The sequence below is a fragment of the Squalius cephalus genome, assembly GCF_949319135.1.
Source record: "Squalius cephalus genome assembly, chromosome: 1".
NCBI lineage: Eukaryota > Metazoa > Chordata > Actinopteri > Cypriniformes > Leuciscidae > Squalius > Squalius cephalus.
The window spans coordinates 33827780-33847917 of record NC_137122.1 but is presented as its reverse complement, the minus strand read 5'-3'; the positions used below and the strand labels follow the sequence as shown (position 1 = coordinate 33847917).

The 20138-nt window shown below is 37.8% G+C and overlaps 2 protein-coding genes across 2 annotated transcripts; one reads left to right on the top strand and one right to left on the bottom strand.

Annotated features, from left to right (window-relative positions):
• Positions 1-4565, top strand: syngr3a (synaptogyrin 3a). The gene is made up of 4 exons (XM_079872822.1): positions 1-234; positions 1892-2126; positions 2363-2508; positions 3332-4565. Exons 1-4 carry the CDS (start codon positions 133-135, stop codon positions 3533-3535), a joined length of 687 nt encoding a protein of 228 aa, XP_079728948.1. The 5' UTR covers positions 1-132; the 3' UTR covers positions 3536-4565.
• A 4233-nt stretch (positions 4566-8798) lies between these two features.
• On the bottom strand, positions 8799-19978 carry znf598 (zinc finger protein 598). The gene is made up of 12 exons (XM_079872352.1): positions 19636-19978; positions 18663-18775; positions 17345-17474; positions 17044-17255; positions 16322-16539; positions 16105-16222; positions 15855-16030; positions 15670-15754; positions 13128-13984; positions 11199-11355; positions 10121-10265; positions 8799-9627 (listed from the first exon to the last, which is right to left on the bottom strand). Exons 1-12 carry the CDS (start codon positions 19807-19809, stop codon positions 9268-9270), a joined length of 2745 nt encoding a protein of 914 aa, XP_079728478.1. The 5' UTR covers positions 19810-19978; the 3' UTR covers positions 8799-9267.
• Positions 19979-20138: the final 160 nt, after the last annotated feature.

The following is a 20138-nucleotide window of genomic DNA, read 5'->3' as shown; positions in this document are numbered from 1 at the left end:
GTAACACAGAATCAGAGAGATTGCGCACGCCTCTGACAGTGTGTGTGTGTGTGTGTGTGTGTGTGTGTGTGTGTGTGTGTTGTTTGCCTACCTCGACCAAGAGCCCAGAGCCTGAATAACAGTAGGAGGAAAATGGACGGAGTGGGTTCATTTGGTGCTGGGAGAGCCGGGGCTGCTTTCGACCCTTTTGCCTTTATTCAGCAGCCGCAGACCATCCTTAGAATATTATCATGGGTAAGACATTTATTTACCAACAGATAATCATGTCAGCCTAGAGGAGACAAATGTAGTCTGTGAGAATAACCCTGAGCATATCCATAATTATAACGTTTTCATCACACGCTCATTTAATAATTGAACATGGTCAATGGGAAATATGACGCTCGTTTATTTGAGACAGGTAAGATTATTTTTCGTTTATATTGCAAAATTTGACGTGTTGATGTCACGAAGCGTTTTTGCCTCTGATGACGAGATTACTCATGTGATTCCTTCTAGAATAATAACATATAGAAGCATGAATATAGCCTAAATACACGCGCTTATTCTTGAATCATTTGTGTTGTTTCGTTTATTACTGTGAGAGGAATTCGTTTATAATAGCATTATATTATTATGTAGCCTATTATATTTATCAATAGGCCTATTATCACGTAGACGTGACTTCATATAGGCTATATAGGCTATGTATAGAGCCTAAATTGATGAACGTTTCTCTTTAATGCAATATAGGTTTTTCTTTTCTTTTTCTTTTATTTCTTTTTTTTCAGTAAGAGCATCACTATAGTGTATCAAAAATATAAGCGAGTGTCTCATTTTGAGCATTAATGTTGCTCAGAAATGCTGTTTAGATAGGCAGCCCACTAGGTTTTGATCCGCAGCCACAGTCTGCTTCTATATGACCGGCTCCTCGATTCTGATTGGTTGTTGCTTTACTATACTCATGTATTACTCATGTACTGTTACTTCCATTTTTGCATCAGACAAACACATCACGTGGATTATGGCTTTGTGCAATAAAATTCTCTTTCAGTCAAAGTATTTTTTTATTTTTATTATTTCGTGTAAATTAGATGCTACCGTGTTAGCCTATATAAATATTTTCAGAAATAAAAGATTTCATACTGAACAATAGTTTAAGGACATTTTGTCCTACAAATGGAAAACATTGATTTAGAACATTTACAGTAGGCCTACATAATGTTCAATGAATAGCATTGATATGGTCATACAGTGGATATCATTATGACTGTGTAAGTGTGTCTTTCTGTTTCATTTTATAATTGAAACATTTTAAAAAAGATAGATATAATTGCTTTAAGAACATTAACTAACATTACTACATCATATAATGCTTTTCGTTAGTAAGTTTGAAATCGTTTAATAGTTAGAAATGTAATGAAAAATGTATGTATATATATATATATATATATATATATATATATATATATTCTCCACAGACCCAAGGTATGTATAATCAGGGAGTTAAAAAATGTGTCAACATCAAGATTTTAGTTAAAATGTATGTATAATTTATTATGAAATGTATATGTGTGTATTTTAGCTGTTGTAACATGGTCACCATTTTACACATTTTAAATAACGTTGTTATGGTTAGTACATTTTTAAAAGTACAAATATGGTCTCTCAATTAATATAAATCTGTAACTATAATTCTACAAAAATGATAAAAATGTTGTTATAATTTTAGATGAAGTATAACTTGACAGTGTAGGAAGCCTCTGTCTCTGCTTGCCATTGTCATATCAGCTGCCTTTACACAATAGTATTTAATGTAATAGTATTAAATGTTTAATGTCATTTACAAAGGGTTTTAACAGCATCATAATAAAAACAAATGATTAAGTCATGCGTGTCTTTTCCCCTGCAGATCTTCTCAATAGTGGTGTTTGGATCCATAATAAACGAAGGCTACGTCAACCACGGCAGCGAGAGGCTCTATTGTGTTTTCAACAAGAACAACGATGCCTGCAACTATGGAACCACCATTGGGCTCATAGCATTTCTAGCCTGCATTTTCTTCATTATCCTTGACGTGAAGTTCCAACAAATCAGCAGTATTAAAGACAGAAAGAAGGCAGTGATGCTGGACATTGGATTTTCAGGTAAACAATGAGAGCAAGTCCAAACAGACTCAGACTCTCTATGACTGCATGTTATTTTTAAGCTGTGAAATATTCATGGGGTCTGGCAACGATTCATAATCTCCACAGAAGTACTGTATTGCCTTCAGACATTGTCACTTTTATTTGTGATTTTGTCTTTTTATGTAAACACGGGGCAGTACAGTAAACTACTGTATATTGTCATTAGTCTAATATTATTTTGTACATGATTACAGGTTTCTGGGCATTTTTGTGGTTTGTTTGTTTCTGCTTCTTGGCCAACCAATGGCAACGCACCACACCAGATGAGCTGCCATTAAATCAGGGAGCGGATGCTGCCAGAGCTGCCATAACCTTTTCCTTCTTCTCCATCTTCACCTGGGTAAATGAGAAAATGGAAATGAACACACATTTTTCTGTCATTTCTTGCAGAACACCAAACCATGTTGAGTTCATGAGTACTTGAGGAAGTTGTTAAATCATGACCTATCTCATCGACATTAGCTTGCTCTACATACTGGTTTCAGCCCTCAGGGGATTTGGGAACATGTAATAGAATTACTTCCTTTTCCCTGGCCATGAATGAGGATAAGAATAGTGTTTGGTGGTGTGTCCTGATGTGATGTGAGAGAAGCAGTGAAAGACATTGGCTATTTCTTACAGTAACTGAACAAGAGTGAAATGTCAGTATATATATATATATATATATATATATATATATATATATATATATTATATATATACTGTAAATGTTTAATTCATATTTCTTGCAAGACGTCGTACAAGGACCTGCAAATGTTGTTTTGATAATACTGTGATGTTTCAGCATCACTGTATAAAATTATGATTAATAAGTTATGACAACATATGTTTTTACATTGCTTTAACTCATCAAAATAAGCAATTTTTGACTTTTTATATAAGTTATACACGATTCTATTCATTTTTAAAGTCAGTTTAATGTGATTTAATTCAACATCTAAGTTGATTGTACTTAAAAATTTAAGGCAGCAACTTTTTTTTACAGTGATGTTGCTAAGGATACAAATTTAGCCAAAAATACAAAATGCCAAGTACTAGAATCATTTGTCACCAATATTTCTGTAGTGCTTTGAGAACAGGAAAAGTGGTCAGAGTTGAAGTTATTTTTAAAGAGAGTTTGATAGTAATCTGTGACTTTCAGTTGCTTTCTCTTTGTATTTCAGGCTGGTTCAACTGTAAGAGCGGTGCAGAAGTATCTGCTAGGGACCGATATGACCCTGTTCACAACAGAGCACATCGATGGCAACCCTCCTGTCCAGCCCTACCCCACCGTCACAAGCACCGAGCCTGCCGACACATACCAGAGCCCACCCTTCACTGAAAACCTGGACCCCACCGGCCAAACCTACCAGGTGCCAATTTACTGAAACGCTGCCGAGCAAGAGTCCATGTGCGATGTCATTGGTCTATCATTGTGGATGACTGGCACTGCTCTTCAAACTGAAGTGGTGTGACAATGTTCATAGGTAGTACCGTTCTGTGAACTTCTGTACGAGAATATGTTGATTGTGATTTCACTTTCATTTGGAATATTACGTGTTAATTTATCAGCTGGAATGAAACTGATTGAAGGGTATCAGTGTTGTATAAAAATGAAAAAGGTTACGTTGCATGTATTATATTTAGAGAGCTATAAAGTGCCATGCATCCTAAACAATAACTTATATATTCAGTTTCCATAATGTTGTTGGGTACTGTATATAAAGTGCAATATCTGAAATATGGAATCACCAAACGTTTGACGTGTTCTCCAACTAAAAGCTTACGAGGGGTGGTCTTCCTAAAAGAGGGTGGAGTTTCGCTGTAGATAAGGGTGTCTTCTTAGGTGTGTAAAAATGGTGTTGGTTCAATGTTTGATTTCGTGAACCCTCTAAACCTGTTGAGGAAAGGCAAGATTTTGGATTTTTTTTTTGTGTGGATTTCGAACAAAAAGTTATCATTTTATTTTGTATCAGAGCCACGATTAGTTGCATTTTAAAAGTGAGGAATACAACTATATAGTTATGTAAAAAGTTTAATTGGCATTTAAAAGAAAAATGTTATGAATGATTTTACAAACTTGGACAATGACACCAATTGGTATGCAAGTAAATTTGAATAGACTACAAAATTACTAAAGAAATTAATATTTTTATTCATCAAGGACACATTAGATTGATCAAAAATGACCAATACTATTTCCAATAAGTGCTGCTGTTTTGAACTTTCTATTCTTCAAAAATTCTCAAATATTAGGCAGCATAACTGTTTTCAACATTGATGATAATCATAAATGTTTCTTGAGCAGCAAACCATCATATTAGACTGATTTCTGAAGGATCATGTGACACTGAAGCCTGGAGTAATGATGCTGAAAATTCAGCTTTGCCATCACAGGAATAAATTACATTTTAAAATATATTAAAATAGAAAATAAAAATAATTTAATTTGTAATCATATTTTACAGTATTACTGTTTTATTGTATTTTTGATCAAATAAATGCAACCTTGATGAGCGTAAGAGACTTATAAAATCTTTACAGACCTCAAACGTTTGAACTGCAGTGTAAATTGCAGAGTGATGTGTTTGGGACATCCTTCAGATATTCATCAGTTGGCTGTTGTAAAAAAAAAAGAAAAAAAAAGAAGCTGTTTGGTGACCATCATCAGTGCTTTGTCTGATATGTGGTAGATTTTGGTAATGTTTCTGTGTTTCAGAGATAGGGCAACATACAAAAATGATAGTGATTGTACTTCAAAACATGTAAATGAAGTATGTTTGTGAAAGTGGTCAGGGTCTTGTGTTTCCTGTACTTAACTCTGCACTCTTTAAAATGCCTCATGGACCAATATTTCTAATTTACTGAGGTATGTTTTGCTGGATCAAAATTTGCACCTCTAAACAAGTATAATAGGTGATGAAGAGAATTGAAATTAAAAGCCTTATTTAATTTTTGTATTTGTACTCCTTTTAAGGACAAAGTGCAAAATTTGCATCAGTAAAAATGCCTTGACCTAGTCCATGACTCTTTTAAAACACATATTACATACTGTATCTGCAGGCAATATATGCCATCTTGTGATTGAAAGATGTACACAAAAGATTTGCTGTTGTCAGTTGGAATGTCTTCGGACTGCAGTTGTCAGACATTATAAAAAATAAAGACATGTTTTTACATGAGTGGATCACCTGTAATGTGCCCCTTTAATGACTTTCGCATAACATTATAATGAGATTATTCAGTTGTCAGAAGCTGTACCCTGTAACATTTTGAACTTTCTACTTTAAATTGTTTCAAATGGTTATATAATTCTATATTCTGATATATCCCAATGTTATTTAGTTCTAAATTTAGCAAAGAAAGCGTTAATGTTTGATAACGGGACCGAGCATTGCGTTAGTTCACCAACACTTATGGGGAAAACTCCCGTTTTCTCAGAATCCTGAAGCCTGATTGGTTCACGTCTGCGCACGTGCACAGACAAATGGCATTTCAGACTGTCGAAAGGGGTGGGACTGGCTGCCTATATAAGCCATGCAGAAATGCCCAATCGTCAGAATCTTTTGACTGAGGAGCAGCTAGCATGAATACATGAGTAACCATAAACGTTACCTTTCGACACTTTCGGCACGTAGTGAATTCTCGGCCTGAAGACCACTTTATAGTTGTTAGGAATGAACTCAAGGCAGGAAGGTTCCACAGACAGAGTCTGCAGATCTCCAACTCGCTTGACTGACGCTAAAGGCAGCAAGAAGGCAGTCTTAAGTGAGAAGGACCGAAGGTCAGTTGACTCAAAGGGAGGGTCCCAGAGAGCCCTAAGGACTGTGGAGAGGTCCCATGACGGAACCGAACGTGGGCAGGGAGGATTCAACCTCATAGCTCCCCTGAGAAACCTAACAACCAAGTAGTTTTTCCCAATCGATTGGCCGGCCACCGGGGCGTGATTTACTGCAATGGCCGCCATGTGTACTTAGAGTGTGGAGGGGGCGCGTCCACCGTCCAGCATCTACTGCAGAAACGTGAAAACAGACAAAGTTTCGCACTTGGCTAGGTATTTTTTCCGAGCTAAGCACCAGCTAAAATTTCTGAGCGTAAAGGCGCCTTGTGGAAGGAGCCTTGTGGAAGGAGCCCTCACTTCCGAGATCGCTCTCATCACTTCCTGGGGAAGGCCTGATAGTTCCGGTCGAGGGGCCAAACATGCAGGTTATACAACTCCGGTTGGGGGTACCAAATTGTTGGGGACCTGCGGAAGTAGGGCTACAGGATGGAAGGCATAAAGGCACAGACGAGGCCATTTCTGTGCCAGCGTATCCATTTCCTTTGAGAAGTATATCTGGGAAGTCTCTATTGTCGCAATGAGATCCACATCCGTCTGACAGAAGGTGCGCCATATCGCGTTGACTGCCTGGGGGTGGAGTCTCCATTCCCCGGTGCCCGTCTGCCACATGAAAGCATCTCTGCTCCTTCGTTGGAGGAGCCTGGCAAATCGACCGGCCTCACTCACTTGGTGGTTTATAAAGGCAGCCACCATCCTGTTGTTCAAGCGGACCAGGACATGATGACCCCTGAGTTCCTGCTGGAACTCCTTGAAGGTCAAAATCACCGCCATCATTTCCAGGCGGTTGATGTGCCAACTTGACATAGGGAACGCCCATGAGCCCAAGGCTATTCTGCCATCACACAGGGTACCCCAGCCCGTCTTGGAGGCATCTGTCACGACCACTTTCCTCCTGAAAACCGAGCCCAGCGTAACCATGTTTTGGTAAAAGCGGGGTGATTTCCAAGGGACCATGCCACTCGTGCCAGATGAGGAGCGCCAGCTTGCTTGCAGAGCGTGTAGAATCGGCTTGCCTGCAGAGTGTTGTTGTTCTGATGCAAGGCTCATTACAGGGAGAGCGAGGCTTCAGTCTTCAGAGCACCGACTCTGAGATGATCTTCACGCTGAAGGAGAAAGATTCTGACAATTGGGCATTTCTGCAAGGCTTATATAGACTGCCAACCCTGCCCCTTTCGGTGGGCTGAAATGCCATCAGGAACCAGTTTTCCCCATAAGCGTTAGTGAACTAACATAATGCGAGTGAACTGTATCGAAAGGGAACTTCAGAAGCTGTGAAAACAAGAAACACCTTAAGATCCAACTAAAATTAGATAAGACAGTTTTTAAGTTCACTCAAAAATTTTAATTCTGTCATTTACTCACTCTAATGTTGTTCAAACCTGCATGACTTTCCTTCTACCATGGAACACAAAAGATGTTTGGCAGAAAGGTTCCCTTTCATTTGTTTTACCGTATGGAAAACTAAAAGTGAACGGTCACAGAGTTTGTCAGTCCCTGATATTCTGCCTACACTCTTAAGGCCCGTTCACATCAAGAACGATAACTATAACTATATTAACGTCCACACCAGCAGATGATATACTGTTTATTGCACATGCTGCAGTTTTGACGTCTGCCGCTTTAAATGTTAAAAAAGGATGGATTCTGATTGGCTGTCCATTTTTTTATTGGTCATCAGCAAGAAAAAAAATGTATTCCAACAATATCGCTTCTCTGAGCCATTATCGGTATAGTTGTGGTGTGGACTCTGCTATTCTTTTATAATTAGAACGATTTTTAGAACTATATCTTTATCATTAGTTATCCTTGGTGTGAACAGCCCATCTTGGTGTAACAGTTCCATAAAGGCTGTTTCCGCAGCCGATGACATACATTCTTAAAAATAAAGGTTCCAAAAGGGAGGTTTTGCAGTGGTGCCATAGAAGAACCATTTTTAGTTTTCCCGAAAAACCTTTTTTCGACTACAAAAAAGTTGGTCCAATGAAAAGGCTCCATGGGCTCCAAACTCTCAGTGATCAGTTCTTAAAATAAGCTTCTTTTTTTTTTTTCTTAGTGGAAAAGGGTTCTTTAGATTAAAATGTTCTTCACACTAAGCACCTTTTGTGCAGTGGAAGTTCCATGGATGGTAAAGTTTCTACATGGAACCACGATTGCCAATAATTTTAAGAATGTAACATCTCCTTTTGTGTTACACTTAATAAAGTGCTTCTTAAAATGACAGAATTGTAATTTTGCATAAACTCTTCCTCTAAATATCACTGTAGTAAATAGTTTTATGTATGAAACGAACAGATGAGGTACAGAGACTGGAGCCTTAATAAATGAATCTTTAGGTTGATAATGTTTGACCAGCATTTATTCTGCAGATATGTCCTGACACATCGCAAATTGTTGACGACAGGGTCTTGCCACAATTAGCAGTTCATGTAAGAGAGATTAGAAACGTTGAGCGTACTGAAGTCTCAACAGTCTTCTATGAGAGGGAGAAAAACCATTTAAGAGGCACAAGCACAATGGTAATTAACAAAAACTAAGCAAACCAATTAGAATTATCCATTTAGCCAAAACCATCCTGTAATCTGATCCTATCCGCCGACTTTTCAGAATGTTATATTTGAAGGCAGGTGAAACTTTCTCACACTGATGTAATTGTGAAACAGAGAAAAGACAATCACATGAGCCCTAAGGAGTGCCGAGCGGTGCATTGTGTTCCCCTGCTTGATTGTTTAATTGCAAAGTATTTAAGCATAAACAAACATTCAAAAATGTAATTTGTCAAAAGTCAGTTGACAGATCACTGTAGCTTACTGTAAGAAAACTATATATTAACCATTCATTTTTATGTGCTGTAGAGTTTGTAAACAGAAATTGAAGTATTTCAACTGAACGGCAGGAGCATTCTGAAATAAATAGATTATTTTTCAAAGGCAGCCAACCTTACAATAAAATAAAAAAACCTAATGACCATGCTAACAGCACTGGAAAAACCTGATCAAAAGAAGTTGTCAAGATGAACTGGAATTAACGTTAGAACTCAAGCCTTCAAGTAGAGTAAACCTGTTTCTCTTCAAAACAGTTACAGTTCCACTTGCACGTTTTAGGGTTGATCTTTCCTCTTTAAAAAAAGGTGTTGTCAAAACTTTCTGAACCTGAACAATCTGAGTAAACATCATCACTGCAGCTCCGACAACCCCTCATCCTTTCACGCATCTTGCCAATGTCCTGGTGCAGCTCCAGGTCGTGCGTCACAGACAGCCGTGGACATGTGCCTGCTGGCAGCTAGCTGATTATCTTGCTTATGGCCTGTAGAGAGGGGAAGTCATCGTCACCAATGTGCTGGGTGTTATGGGTGTTGAAGTCTTTCAGAGCCAGCACCTGCTTACAGGTGGGACACACTTGACAGTCCAACTCCAGGCTGTTGCTGCTGGAGCATGTCTGCCAGGCTTTCTTTTTGTTTTTTTTAGGTTTCAAGCCTTGCTGCTGTTTCTCGAGAGCCTTAAAGTCTCCGTGGGCAGTGAGAAGCTCCTGTTGCTTGCGAGTGTCTGGTAGGAGAACCAGCAGCTCGTTGAAAACCCTGTTGAAATTCTCTCCCAGCAGCTCCTGGCAGCTTTTGTAGTACTGGACAGCAGGGATTATACCCTGATCAAGAGAAAAGAGAGTTTATTAACAAATGTTAGAGATCAGTGTAAAATATAGTGTGTAAATGGATTTTAATAAACACCAATGTTTTATGTTGACATTTTTTTCAAAGAATGTGAAAGGAAGAGTGTATCAAATGTTCTATAATGGGTCAGCAGTTTTCCCACCATTTTTAAACACCTTTCAAATGGTCCTACAGGATGTGACAAATAAAACTTGGAAATAATATATTCAATTCATGTTTGTATAACACTTTTAACAATACAAACAGTTTCAAAGCAGCTTTCCCAAATATGCATGTTTCAAATATTCAAAATACATTCAAAAGTATCAATTAATTAGCTCATAGAAGCTGCATAATAATTATGAAAGACATCATGCTGCTTAAAATTGTTTTAGACATTGTAGGACTAATAATCCAAAAGTATTTTATATCAATATAATACTGGGGGGAAAAAAAGAAGAGTAATTGAAATCTTGGTTTGAAAGTTACCTGTCTAAACTGGCCTGAATAATTTTTGAACTCATTGAACTTGGTTTCATCATTTTGAAGGAAATTCTTAATAGACTGAATAAGGTCCATGTTTCTTTGCTGGAAATTTTCAGGTATGAGGTAGGATCCAATAGCAGGTGTCGGTCTGAAAGAAAACAATGCCTGAGTGAGGTAAAACACGATAAATGTATCAAACAGAATTCTCTGTCGTGAAGTGATTTTATAGTGAAATATCCACTACCATTCAAAAGTTTAGGATCGGTATGTTTAAAAAAAAAAATTATTCTGGGAAAGAAAAAGTATTTTATGCTCAACCAGGCTGCATTTATTTGATCAAAGAATTTGGCAAAATAGTAATTCTGTGAAATATTATTGCAATATAAAACCAACTGGTTTCTATTATAATATGTGTATGTAAATGTAATTTATTCCTCCGATGAATTTTTTCATGTTTACCAACACCTTTTAAAATGATTTGATCAATAGAAAGTTCAAAGGAACAGAATTTATTTGAATTAGAATTTTTTTGTGATATGTAATCACTTTAATGCCTCCCTGCTGAATAAAAGTACTACATTCGTTAATACTTTTCAATACTTTTTAATCAATTAGAAAAAAAAAAAAAAAAAAAAATCATATTAACCCCAAACATTTGAACGGTAGTGTAGGGAAAATTATATGTACAACAAATGTTTAATTTGAGCAATTGTGTGTATATCGTGAGCCAACAAATGCAATACAATAAAAATACTCTTAAACTGTAAAACTAAGAGTATTTAGACATTTTCTGCTTTCAAAGGTTAGTGGGTCAAGTTCATAGTTAATGAGATAAACTACACATGAGGGGAACTGACTCCATAAATCCACTATTAATCACCTTGACACCACTTGATTAAATGTACTTGCAAAAAATCCTCAGAAAAGTGAATTTAGTGCTGAAAAAAACTCTAGCATGCCACTTGGTTTCTTACATTAAACAAAGACTATGGAAAAAAAAAACACTTATGTACTCAAAGTAAACCAGTGACAAGAAACACCACTTCCCCTTCACATCACACACACGCCTATAAGCTCTAACCTGTTAACATCCGACACTGATGACTCCACCACATTACTGTTGAGTGGGATGCCGGTGAATCCTGGGGGAGGTTTACTGACAACAGACCCGAGGCCAGGAGGAGGAGGAGGCGGCAGTGCACTCTGAGTGCTCTTCAACGGAAATGCACTTTTAAAGCCTACGAACACAAGGAAGCACTTATGAGTAGGGCTGCAAAAAACTGACAATGCAATATTTTGTTTTTCTGCCATATATATTGTGATATGAAAAAACACAAGAAGTTTCGCCAGATTGCTTGAATAGCAATTTGGAAAGAATTAATCATTCAAGAACGATCGGGGTGATTTTGTTAGGCAGTGCATCAGCATAGAAAATAATTTTAAAAAAGAGAGAGAGAGAAAAATGACTTTTTACTCTGAAGACTTTAAGAGCAAAATCCTAAATGATTTGGGAAACCTTGAGACATTTGTTGCGGCCTCGCAGTGTTAATTTCAAATAATTTGCCATTATTTTTGTCAATGACTTTTTTTAACAGACGAAAACGAGACGATAACTAAAGAAAACAGTCTTGAATAACAAAAACTAGGACGAAAATGTTTGGTAGGGACGATTTGGGAAGAGATCCAGTCAGAACGGATGTCTTGCGTTTGTGGTAGATGCGCAGGCGGGACACGAGTTGGCATCCGCTTGATGCATGTCTGGGAGAAAGAAGAGCAGACAAATAGATAGATCTGAATAAGAGTGACGATGCAAAAGAGCTCTATCCGGTATGCTTTTCTGTGCGCATACACCCGAAGCGTGCAGCCAGAAAGCTATACAGTGCGCGAGTACTGAATTGAGCTCTCTTTAGCATCTGAATGGACAAATACACACAACATTATGTCTATGTCTGTTTTGGAGAATATTCACGCAAACAGTCAGTTAAGTCTTTACCGAACATAAACAGTTGTGATAATATCGGATGTGATCAGTGCATAATAAACCGAATGCCGTCTGTGCCCTTAATATTAAACAAAAGAAAAAGAGAAAAGCATTCACTGCTCTTTAATAGCTTTAATAAGGATTAATTATATTGAATTTATACAAATGATTATGTCTGCTTGAAAGATTAAAGAACGATGCATGCAATATATAGTTGTTATAAAGAATGCAAATATCATTCATTGAAAAGAAGACCGTATTCTACTTTAGGAGAAGTGGTTTAATAGTTAAGTCTGTCTGTATTGCATGTTCAAACTTTAAAATTGTTTATATTAACAGGTTAATAAATGTTTTCTCCGGGAGTATATAATGGGTTTGATAAATGAATGCCCTACAGTTTTACTAAACCCATTAGATTTTAGTCAACGAAATACAATAAGATTTTAGTCGACTAAATCTACAGTAGATTTAGTCGACTAAAATCTTATTGTATTTCGTCGACTAAAACAAACAATTCAGATGACTAAAATATGACTACAACTAAAAATAACAAAATTTGCTGTCAAAATTAACACAGCGGCCTCGTGGGTGACACAATTTTGAGTCCCGGCTCGTGGACCTTTCCAAATCGCCTCCCACATTATTTAAAAAAAAAAAAATAGACTATTATTAAATATACATCAAATAAAAGAAATATATTGTAATACCATTGTGCTGTAAAAAAAAAAAAAAAAAGAGTAATAAAATGAATTATTTTACTGTAGAATTACAATACTAATATTTAAGTATTAATTTCTTCATTTTCAGATGTTATCAAAACAAAACAGTGCTTTTATTCATCAAGCTTTTATTTTGATGGGTTGTCGTAAATTATTTGCTTCACTCAAACCAGTAGCAAATTGCAGCCTGTGAGATTTGACAACTGCACTAAGCCATATTGAGATATCGATTTTATTTCGATATATCACGCAGCCCTACATAAAAGCGATGTCATTTTGTGCATTGCCTCTTTTAAGAAAGACCTCTTACCAGGTGGAGGCTTTTTGGAAACAAGAGCTGGGAAATCCTCTTCCTTGGATGGAGGGGCTTGATCAGTTACTGGCTGCTTGAAAGGGGAAGGAATATTTTCAGGAAATGATGTACAGGACAGTGCTTCTGCTGGCTTCTCCATGAGTCCATTTATAAAGGAGTTTGTTTTGGGCGCCGCGGGAGCTTTGGCGAGACTGCTATCTGGTGGCTTCATCTCAGGAACGTTCTCTTTGTGAGCCATTTTGGACACGGACTCCGGAGTGTGCGAGGGAGAGCCCAGAGATGAAGTCGTCGCTGGCTTCTTCTTCTTATTGGCTTTGGGGTTGGGGCTGGGCTGAGATGAGCCACCTTTCACTGTCAGCAAAGTGGAAATGTCAAGCATAGTTGGTACCGTCCGGATCTCCTGGGCTGTTTTACCGCTCTGGGGGTCCTCATCATCAGACGAGGATGGACATTTCACTTTAGGTGGAGCTTTGTGGGTTTCAGCAGGGGTGAGCTTCTTTTTGCGGCGAGAAGAGGCGGCAGTGAGAGGCTGAGGCACACTTCCACTGGGGGGCGGGTCACTAGCGGACAGTATGGATGATGAGACCACATGGGCTGTTTTGGTGGGCAGAACCACAGGTTTATTGGGAACCACCACAGGCTTGCTTCCAGCTTGAGACCAGGCTGACGTTGTGCTCGACTGGGGCTTCAGTGGTTTGATCTTGGAGACCAGTGCAGGGAAGTCCTCCTCCTGAAAGGATGAATGTTTCTTGGGTTGATTCGTGTATGCAGGCGTCATTGGAGAGGAAACTAATGAGCCAGACAAACTTGGAAAATCATCTTCCTTCAGGGAGACAGAAGTTTGTTTGATCGTGCTGCAACAATAGGGAGACATGACATTGTTAATTGCTGATCTGTTCAAATTGAAGGGATAGTTCACACAAAAATGAACATTTTGCCATCATTTACTCACCCTCAAGCTGTTCTAAAACCTGTATAAATTTCTTTCTTCAGTTGAACACAAAAGAAGATAGTTTGAAGAATGTCAGTAATCAAACAGTTGACGGTAGCCATTGACTTCAATAGTAGGAAACAAAATACTATGGGAGACAATGGGTGCCATCAACTGTTTGATTACTGACATTCTTCAAAATATCTTCTTTTGTGTTTAACAGAAGAAAGAAACTAATAAAGGTTTGGAACAACTTGAGAAAACTTGAAAATTGTAAACTTGAAAATTGTAACTGATGACAATTTTCATTTTTGTGTGAACTATCCCTTTAAACTCAGTGTATAATACTAGATTAAGTGGTGCTTGTCCATGCAAAACTCGGTACAATGATGCTAGGGCGTTTCTTGCTGTTGCTAACTCTAAGTGCCCACTGAGAGCCCACCCCTTAATCTCTAATTGATATTCTGGCAAGTAGAAATGGCTTGGTTCCTCTCTCTGACATCATTCCCCTTTTTATTTTGGGATTTTCTGCATATTTCTCCATGCTGACTGCACCTTATGACAAAAGCAGTTCTGTTGAAATATGTTTTCAAAGAAATAATAATAAAAGATTATGCCAAAATAGCCAAACAAAACAAAGATTTTGTTTTCAAGAATTCAGACGACTTTTTATGTCATTGTGAAACCAGGATAGTAGATTTGGAGGACAAAAGCAGTAAAGTGAAATAATAATAAATGACTGCAAAAAGGGTTGGTTTACAATTTTATTACTTTTTTATGTAATATATCCATTTAGGCTTAATTTTTATTTCAGTTTTAGTTTTAAGTAATTTTAGTACTTTTTTTGTTAACTTTTTTTTTTATTGTTTTTTTTTTAAGTTGAATTTTTCTATCTAAGTTATATTTTATTTTATTTGTGCTTTATTTCAAATAATGGAAATTATTTTAAATTATAATTATTAGCTTTAGTTTTAACAGTAACAACACTGATTTCAGGTCAGTTGTATCAGCCCAACATTTCTGACTTAAAGGTGCACTGTCATTTTTAGAATTGCAACCAACAGAAGTTACAGTGGCCGACAGGAAAAGATGTCGTCGTCTGAGACAGCAGAGAGTAGCCAGTTAAGCAATTAGGTTTCTTTACAATTATAAATTAATAAATGATGTTTACTTAATTATTCAGTAAAATTATATGTTATTGCGAATATTATTATTACTTGTTCATCATTGTGTCAGTCTTATTCGCTGACTTGCTTGCTTCTTTGCACGAAGAACATAGTGACGAAACGCGTTTGTCCGTTTAGGGCTACTGTAGAAACATGTCGGTGCAAAAAGGCTATTTCAATGTAAGGGGACCCGCGGTGTATGTAGATAGAAATGGCTCATTCTAAGGTAATAAAAACATAACGGTTCATTAAGTAAGGGGCATAAGTATTCGGGCATTAAAAACATCACAGAAAGTAGTGTAATGAATGTGAATTTGAATAAATTAATAGATCTGACAAAATAAATGTACAAGCAAGCAATCACTACTTATTAAAAAATGTAAATGACCATTCCTAAATGGGAAAATACATAAACGTGACAAAAAAAACAGGACAAACATACCTTTGAATTGGGGCTGGAGGTGCAGCTGCCCCTAAAACTGGGAAGTCCTGACCAGCCAAAGAGGCATTACTCTTCATTGATCGAGCTGAAATATAGGTAAACATGCAGTTTCATCCACTCTCAAAAAAAAAAAAAAAAAAAAAAAAAATCAATACAACAATTTACCATATCTTCAATTCTCATACCTTGAATTTCAGTCGTCGGCTTCACTGTGCCTCTGTTGTTTCTCATTTCATCTGGCTCCATCTTTTCTTCTTTGCGTGGCTTCTGAATGCTTCTGTCTTGCGCATGGCTTCTCTCTTCTTGTCGGCTGGCCATTGAAGCTCGCAAAGCAGCGGCCATCTCTCGGTCCTCTTCCTCTCTGCAGACAACAACTCTCTCAGTCTTCCATAAGCGCTCTTATATGGTTAGAATGCAGCACTGATGAGGACCTACCGAATATATCTCCAGCTCCTGACGTTCTGCTGACCTCCTGGGCCTCGTCCTCTTCCTGGTCTTCCCGGTCTGTTGAAGCGATCCGCTTCCTCATAATCATCGCCACCAACTACCAGACCTAAAAAAAGCCATTCTAATGAGTTTAAGGACATATAAGAGCGCATGCGGCACCTGAATAATCATATCCAACTCACAAAAAGAGCAAATTCTGCTTTACCGTCATTTCTCCGCTGCTGTCTGGGTGCATAGCTGAACTGAATGTCGATTTGGCGATTCTGCCGTGCCTCTGCCCGGCTTTTGCTGTGGGCAGCAGCTTTGTGAGCCTTGTAGTCAATCTCTGTGCGGAAAGCGTGAGTGAACTGCTCTGAACTGCAGCGCCCTTCCTCGCAGAGATAATGGCTCTCTCTGAAGTGCTCGCTGAGGTACTGGTAGTCACTGTAGGAAAGAAGTATTAAAATTACGATATGACGATTCTGTAGTTTAGCTGACACTAGGTATGTTTACATGCACTACTTTTCATCAGTCGGAATGGTCTGATTTCAGCAAATATTTAGCTCAATCTCATCCATTAATTAGTTTGTAATGATGAGAAGTAAAACATACACGTGTTTGCATGGCATTATACATGTAAACATACGCATAACGGCACTGCACATGCGCGCAAGGTTTATTTTTTATCCAACTGAGAAATTAGTCGGATTCAAATGTTTACAAGCTTAATTTTAAGTTTTTAAAAATGACTGTTGATTGTATTATTTCAGGTCTATTGTACATGACCCCTTTCAGTTCGATTAAAAAATTGATTTCGGATCGACTGAAGTGTTTTCATGAAGGCTTTTCAGTTCAAATGAGCCATTATTCGGGTGCATGTAAACGAGTTACTTCTGGAAATAAATGTTAATATCAGTAAAAAACAGTGAACAGGAACTGGTCTTCTACCTGTAATACTCCTGAGCTCCATCAGCATCACAGAAATGGCAGAAGTAGTGATCTCGTCGCAGGTGCTTCAGTAGCTCATCATTGTCCAGGTATCGATCATCACAGAATTTACAGAGCGGATGTCCACGATGCGAGGTGTCATCCGGGTCCCCTTGCGTTCGATGGCGAGCCAGTTCTTTTCGATTGTACCACTTCCGCTCGTACGAGAATATCTGCACACAGTTCGGCAAAACATTCATTGTACAAACGAGGAGCTTGCAAACAACATAATTCAATAATAAATTAAGATGTAATACGCTACCTTCAGATGCTTAGCACATAACTTGCAGCAGAAGAGCTCATGTTGTTTCCGCATATGGTGCTCTAATTCTTCAAATTTGGAGAACACTTTTGGTTCTGGACAATGTGGACATTCATGTAACAAAATCTTCCTGCATTTGTTGTAAAAGATAAAAACCCATTTGTAAGTAACAAGTATCATCAAATGTTGTTGATATTAAGGTAGAAAATAGGGCTGGACGATGGTTTTGCCGGCAATATAAAATCAATATATTGTGGAGACCTAAATGGACTTTTTATTTGGTACAAGTAAATTGCCTAAAGATTGCATCAGAGCTGGTCACCGATTCACCGATTAACACTGGTCCATTGTGTTGATTCACAACTCTGATTCAACTTGGAATCTCAAAAAAAATCTCGATAACACTTTATTTTACAGTGTCCTTGTTACACATTACACGTAGTTACTGTAGTAATAACTATACATTATGCATAATTACATACAACTAACCCTAAACCGATCCCACTTTATATTAAGTGGCGTTAAGTACTTGCATCAAAAAATATGTACAATGTACTTATTGTGTTCGTGTTGTATTGTAAAACACTTTTGCTGCTATTGAGGTGTGATACGGGTAAGGTTAGGGACAGGTGTGGTGGATTGGGTCGGTTTAAGGGTGAGTTAAGGTGTAAGGGAAGGGTCAACTGTGTAATTACAAATGTAAATACATAAATTAATTACAGCTGTAATTACATGCAGGAATTTTTAAAATGTAAGTACAATGTAAAAACATGTAGTTACACAATAAGTCCGTTGTATCAAATTATTAATTTCAATGCAAGTACATAGTACTTAAAGCCACTTAATATAAAGTGGGACCCCAAACCCTCTTCCCAACCGTACAGTAAGTGTATGTAGTTCATTAATATTACTCCGTACTTAAATGTATAATTACACTGTAACACGGACACCTTAAAATAAAGTGCAACAAATGTGCCATTTTTTAATACATTTTAGAAGTTTTAGTAAAATACATATGAAGTTAAACATTGCAGTTTTACTTTGTGCTGTTAAATGATTGTTATAATACAATAGAGGTGCATATATGAAAATTCTTCAGAGAAATTAAGTGGAAAGCATGGCTTGATTATTTTAACAATTTAATTTAGTACACATTTTGAATATACTTGGCAACAATGAATTTTTGGTTGAAATGACAGTTTTTCTAAGTTCTGAGTGAATATAATACACATTGAATATTGTTAAAAGGCTATTGAGACAATTTAGTATCTCTGCTGTAAAGAAAAAAAAATAAGAAAAAAAAAGGTAAAATGAACACCTGAACTGCGCATAGATCTTCCCATCTCCAAAATAGATGTCATATTTCTTCTCACACTGGTATTGATGAATTTTCAGAGCGGCAAATGGTTCAGGTTTCTTTATGAAGACCACCTGGGATATTAAGAAACATAATAAGTCACATTATTAATTACAGGAGAGAGAAAGAAATCTGAATGAAATGAATGAAAGTCTTCCTTAAACAAAATGAACAACGTTGTCAATCAAGCAAAGGCAGACTAAAAGCTTTGTCGTATATCACATGTCAACCTTGCTGATTAATATACCTTGTGCTTAACAGGCCGCGCGCACTCTTGATCGACTGACACGCGCGTAACTCACCGTCAACATGACGTCACACTTTGACAGCCTGTCAGAGAAACTCCACGTCTAGTAGTTTCCAACGAGAGAGAGTAATCAGTGGAGCTGGTTACATAACAGCACAATTCAGCTGAGCTGTCCCAAAATCATGTGTGTTAACAACAACAACAAAAAAAAAAAACTAAACAAATGAACTTTGTCACTAATGTATCCATGGCTGTCACATAATATGTCTTAACAAATGTGAAGTAAAAACTACACTGTTGAGGGACGAAGTCAATTAGCGTTAGTTGTCACGGGAAACGTCAGGCAATAAATCACCACTGCTATGCTAAACCAGCTAACATCTAAACTGAAATCAAGCTTCCAAGTTTAACAACAAGCAAACACACACATTATGACCATCAGTTACTCAGACAGATACATCTAGTTCACTTCTAAGAGATGACAAAACGGAACTAAACCTTTTCAGGTCATCTCGACCTGACAAACACAACCGCTGCCATTATGAATCGACATGCTAGCTAACGTTAGTGTGATGGGAGTGGTGGTGAGGCCGTGGTTCCGCGTGTGTATGAGGTGTGTGTGTGTGTGTGAGGCCTGTGCTCTCGCTGCTGGAGGAGAGGAGAGGAGAGGAGAGGGCGAGGCGGCACCTTGTCGAGCTGCTCCCGGCAGACGGCGCAGTACTTCTGCTCGCACAGCACCCGCATCTTGGTGGAGCAGCGGTAACACACCGGGTGATCGCACTTCCCCACCGCGAACATGTCGATGTCCTGGCAGCACAGCACACATGTGCTCTCCGCGTCTTTCTTAAGGGTGGACTCCATACTGTTAGAAGGCACTGGCTGTGTGTGCGCTGTAGTTTTCTCGGTATAATCCGTATGGATTTGGAGGGCTTGTTGTAAACGACAGTACGGGCACGGGCAGTGAGGCCGGGTGAAGCGCGCTCCTGAGTGCGTAATCGTTCAGCGCAGTGCATTGTGGGGACTGATCCACTCGCCGTAGACAGGAAGAGCTTTTACTATGACACACCGGACTTTTATACTGCATTCCGTGCGTGAATTAAGTTAAAAGCAATATTCTAATTATATTAATGTGCTTTAAATTATAATAAAAACGTAATTTATAATGTGTAATAAAATGTAATTTTATAATG

What these genes read in the sequence shown, in the direction of transcription:
- syngr3a (XM_079872822.1), top strand. Translation starts at nt 133, where the DNA reads ATGGACGGAGTGGGTTCATTTGGTGCTGGGAGAGCCGGGGCTGCTTTC. An exon ending in TCCTTAGAATATTATCATGG is followed by an intron (nt 235 to 1,891) that starts GTAAGACATTTA and finishes TTTCCCCTGCAG; the next exon opens with ATCTTCTCAATAGTGGTGTT. An exon ending in GCTGGACATTGGATTTTCAG is followed by an intron (nt 2,127 to 2,362) that starts GTAAACAATGAG and finishes ACATGATTACAG; the next exon opens with GTTTCTGGGCATTTTTGTGG.
- znf598 (XM_079872352.1), bottom strand. Translation starts at nt 19,809, where the DNA reads ATGGAGTCCACCCTTAAGAAAGACGCGGAGAGCACATGTGTGCTGTGC. An exon ending in ACAGCAGCGGAGAAATGACG is followed by an intron (nt 16,223 to 16,321) that starts GTAAAGCAGAAT and finishes GGCTTTTTTTAG; the next exon opens with GTCTGGTAGTTGGTGGCGAT. An exon ending in ATTCAGGCCAGTTTAGACAG is followed by an intron (nt 9,628 to 10,120) that starts GTAACTTTCAAA and finishes TCTCTTGATCAG; the next exon opens with GGTATAATCCCTGCTGTCCA.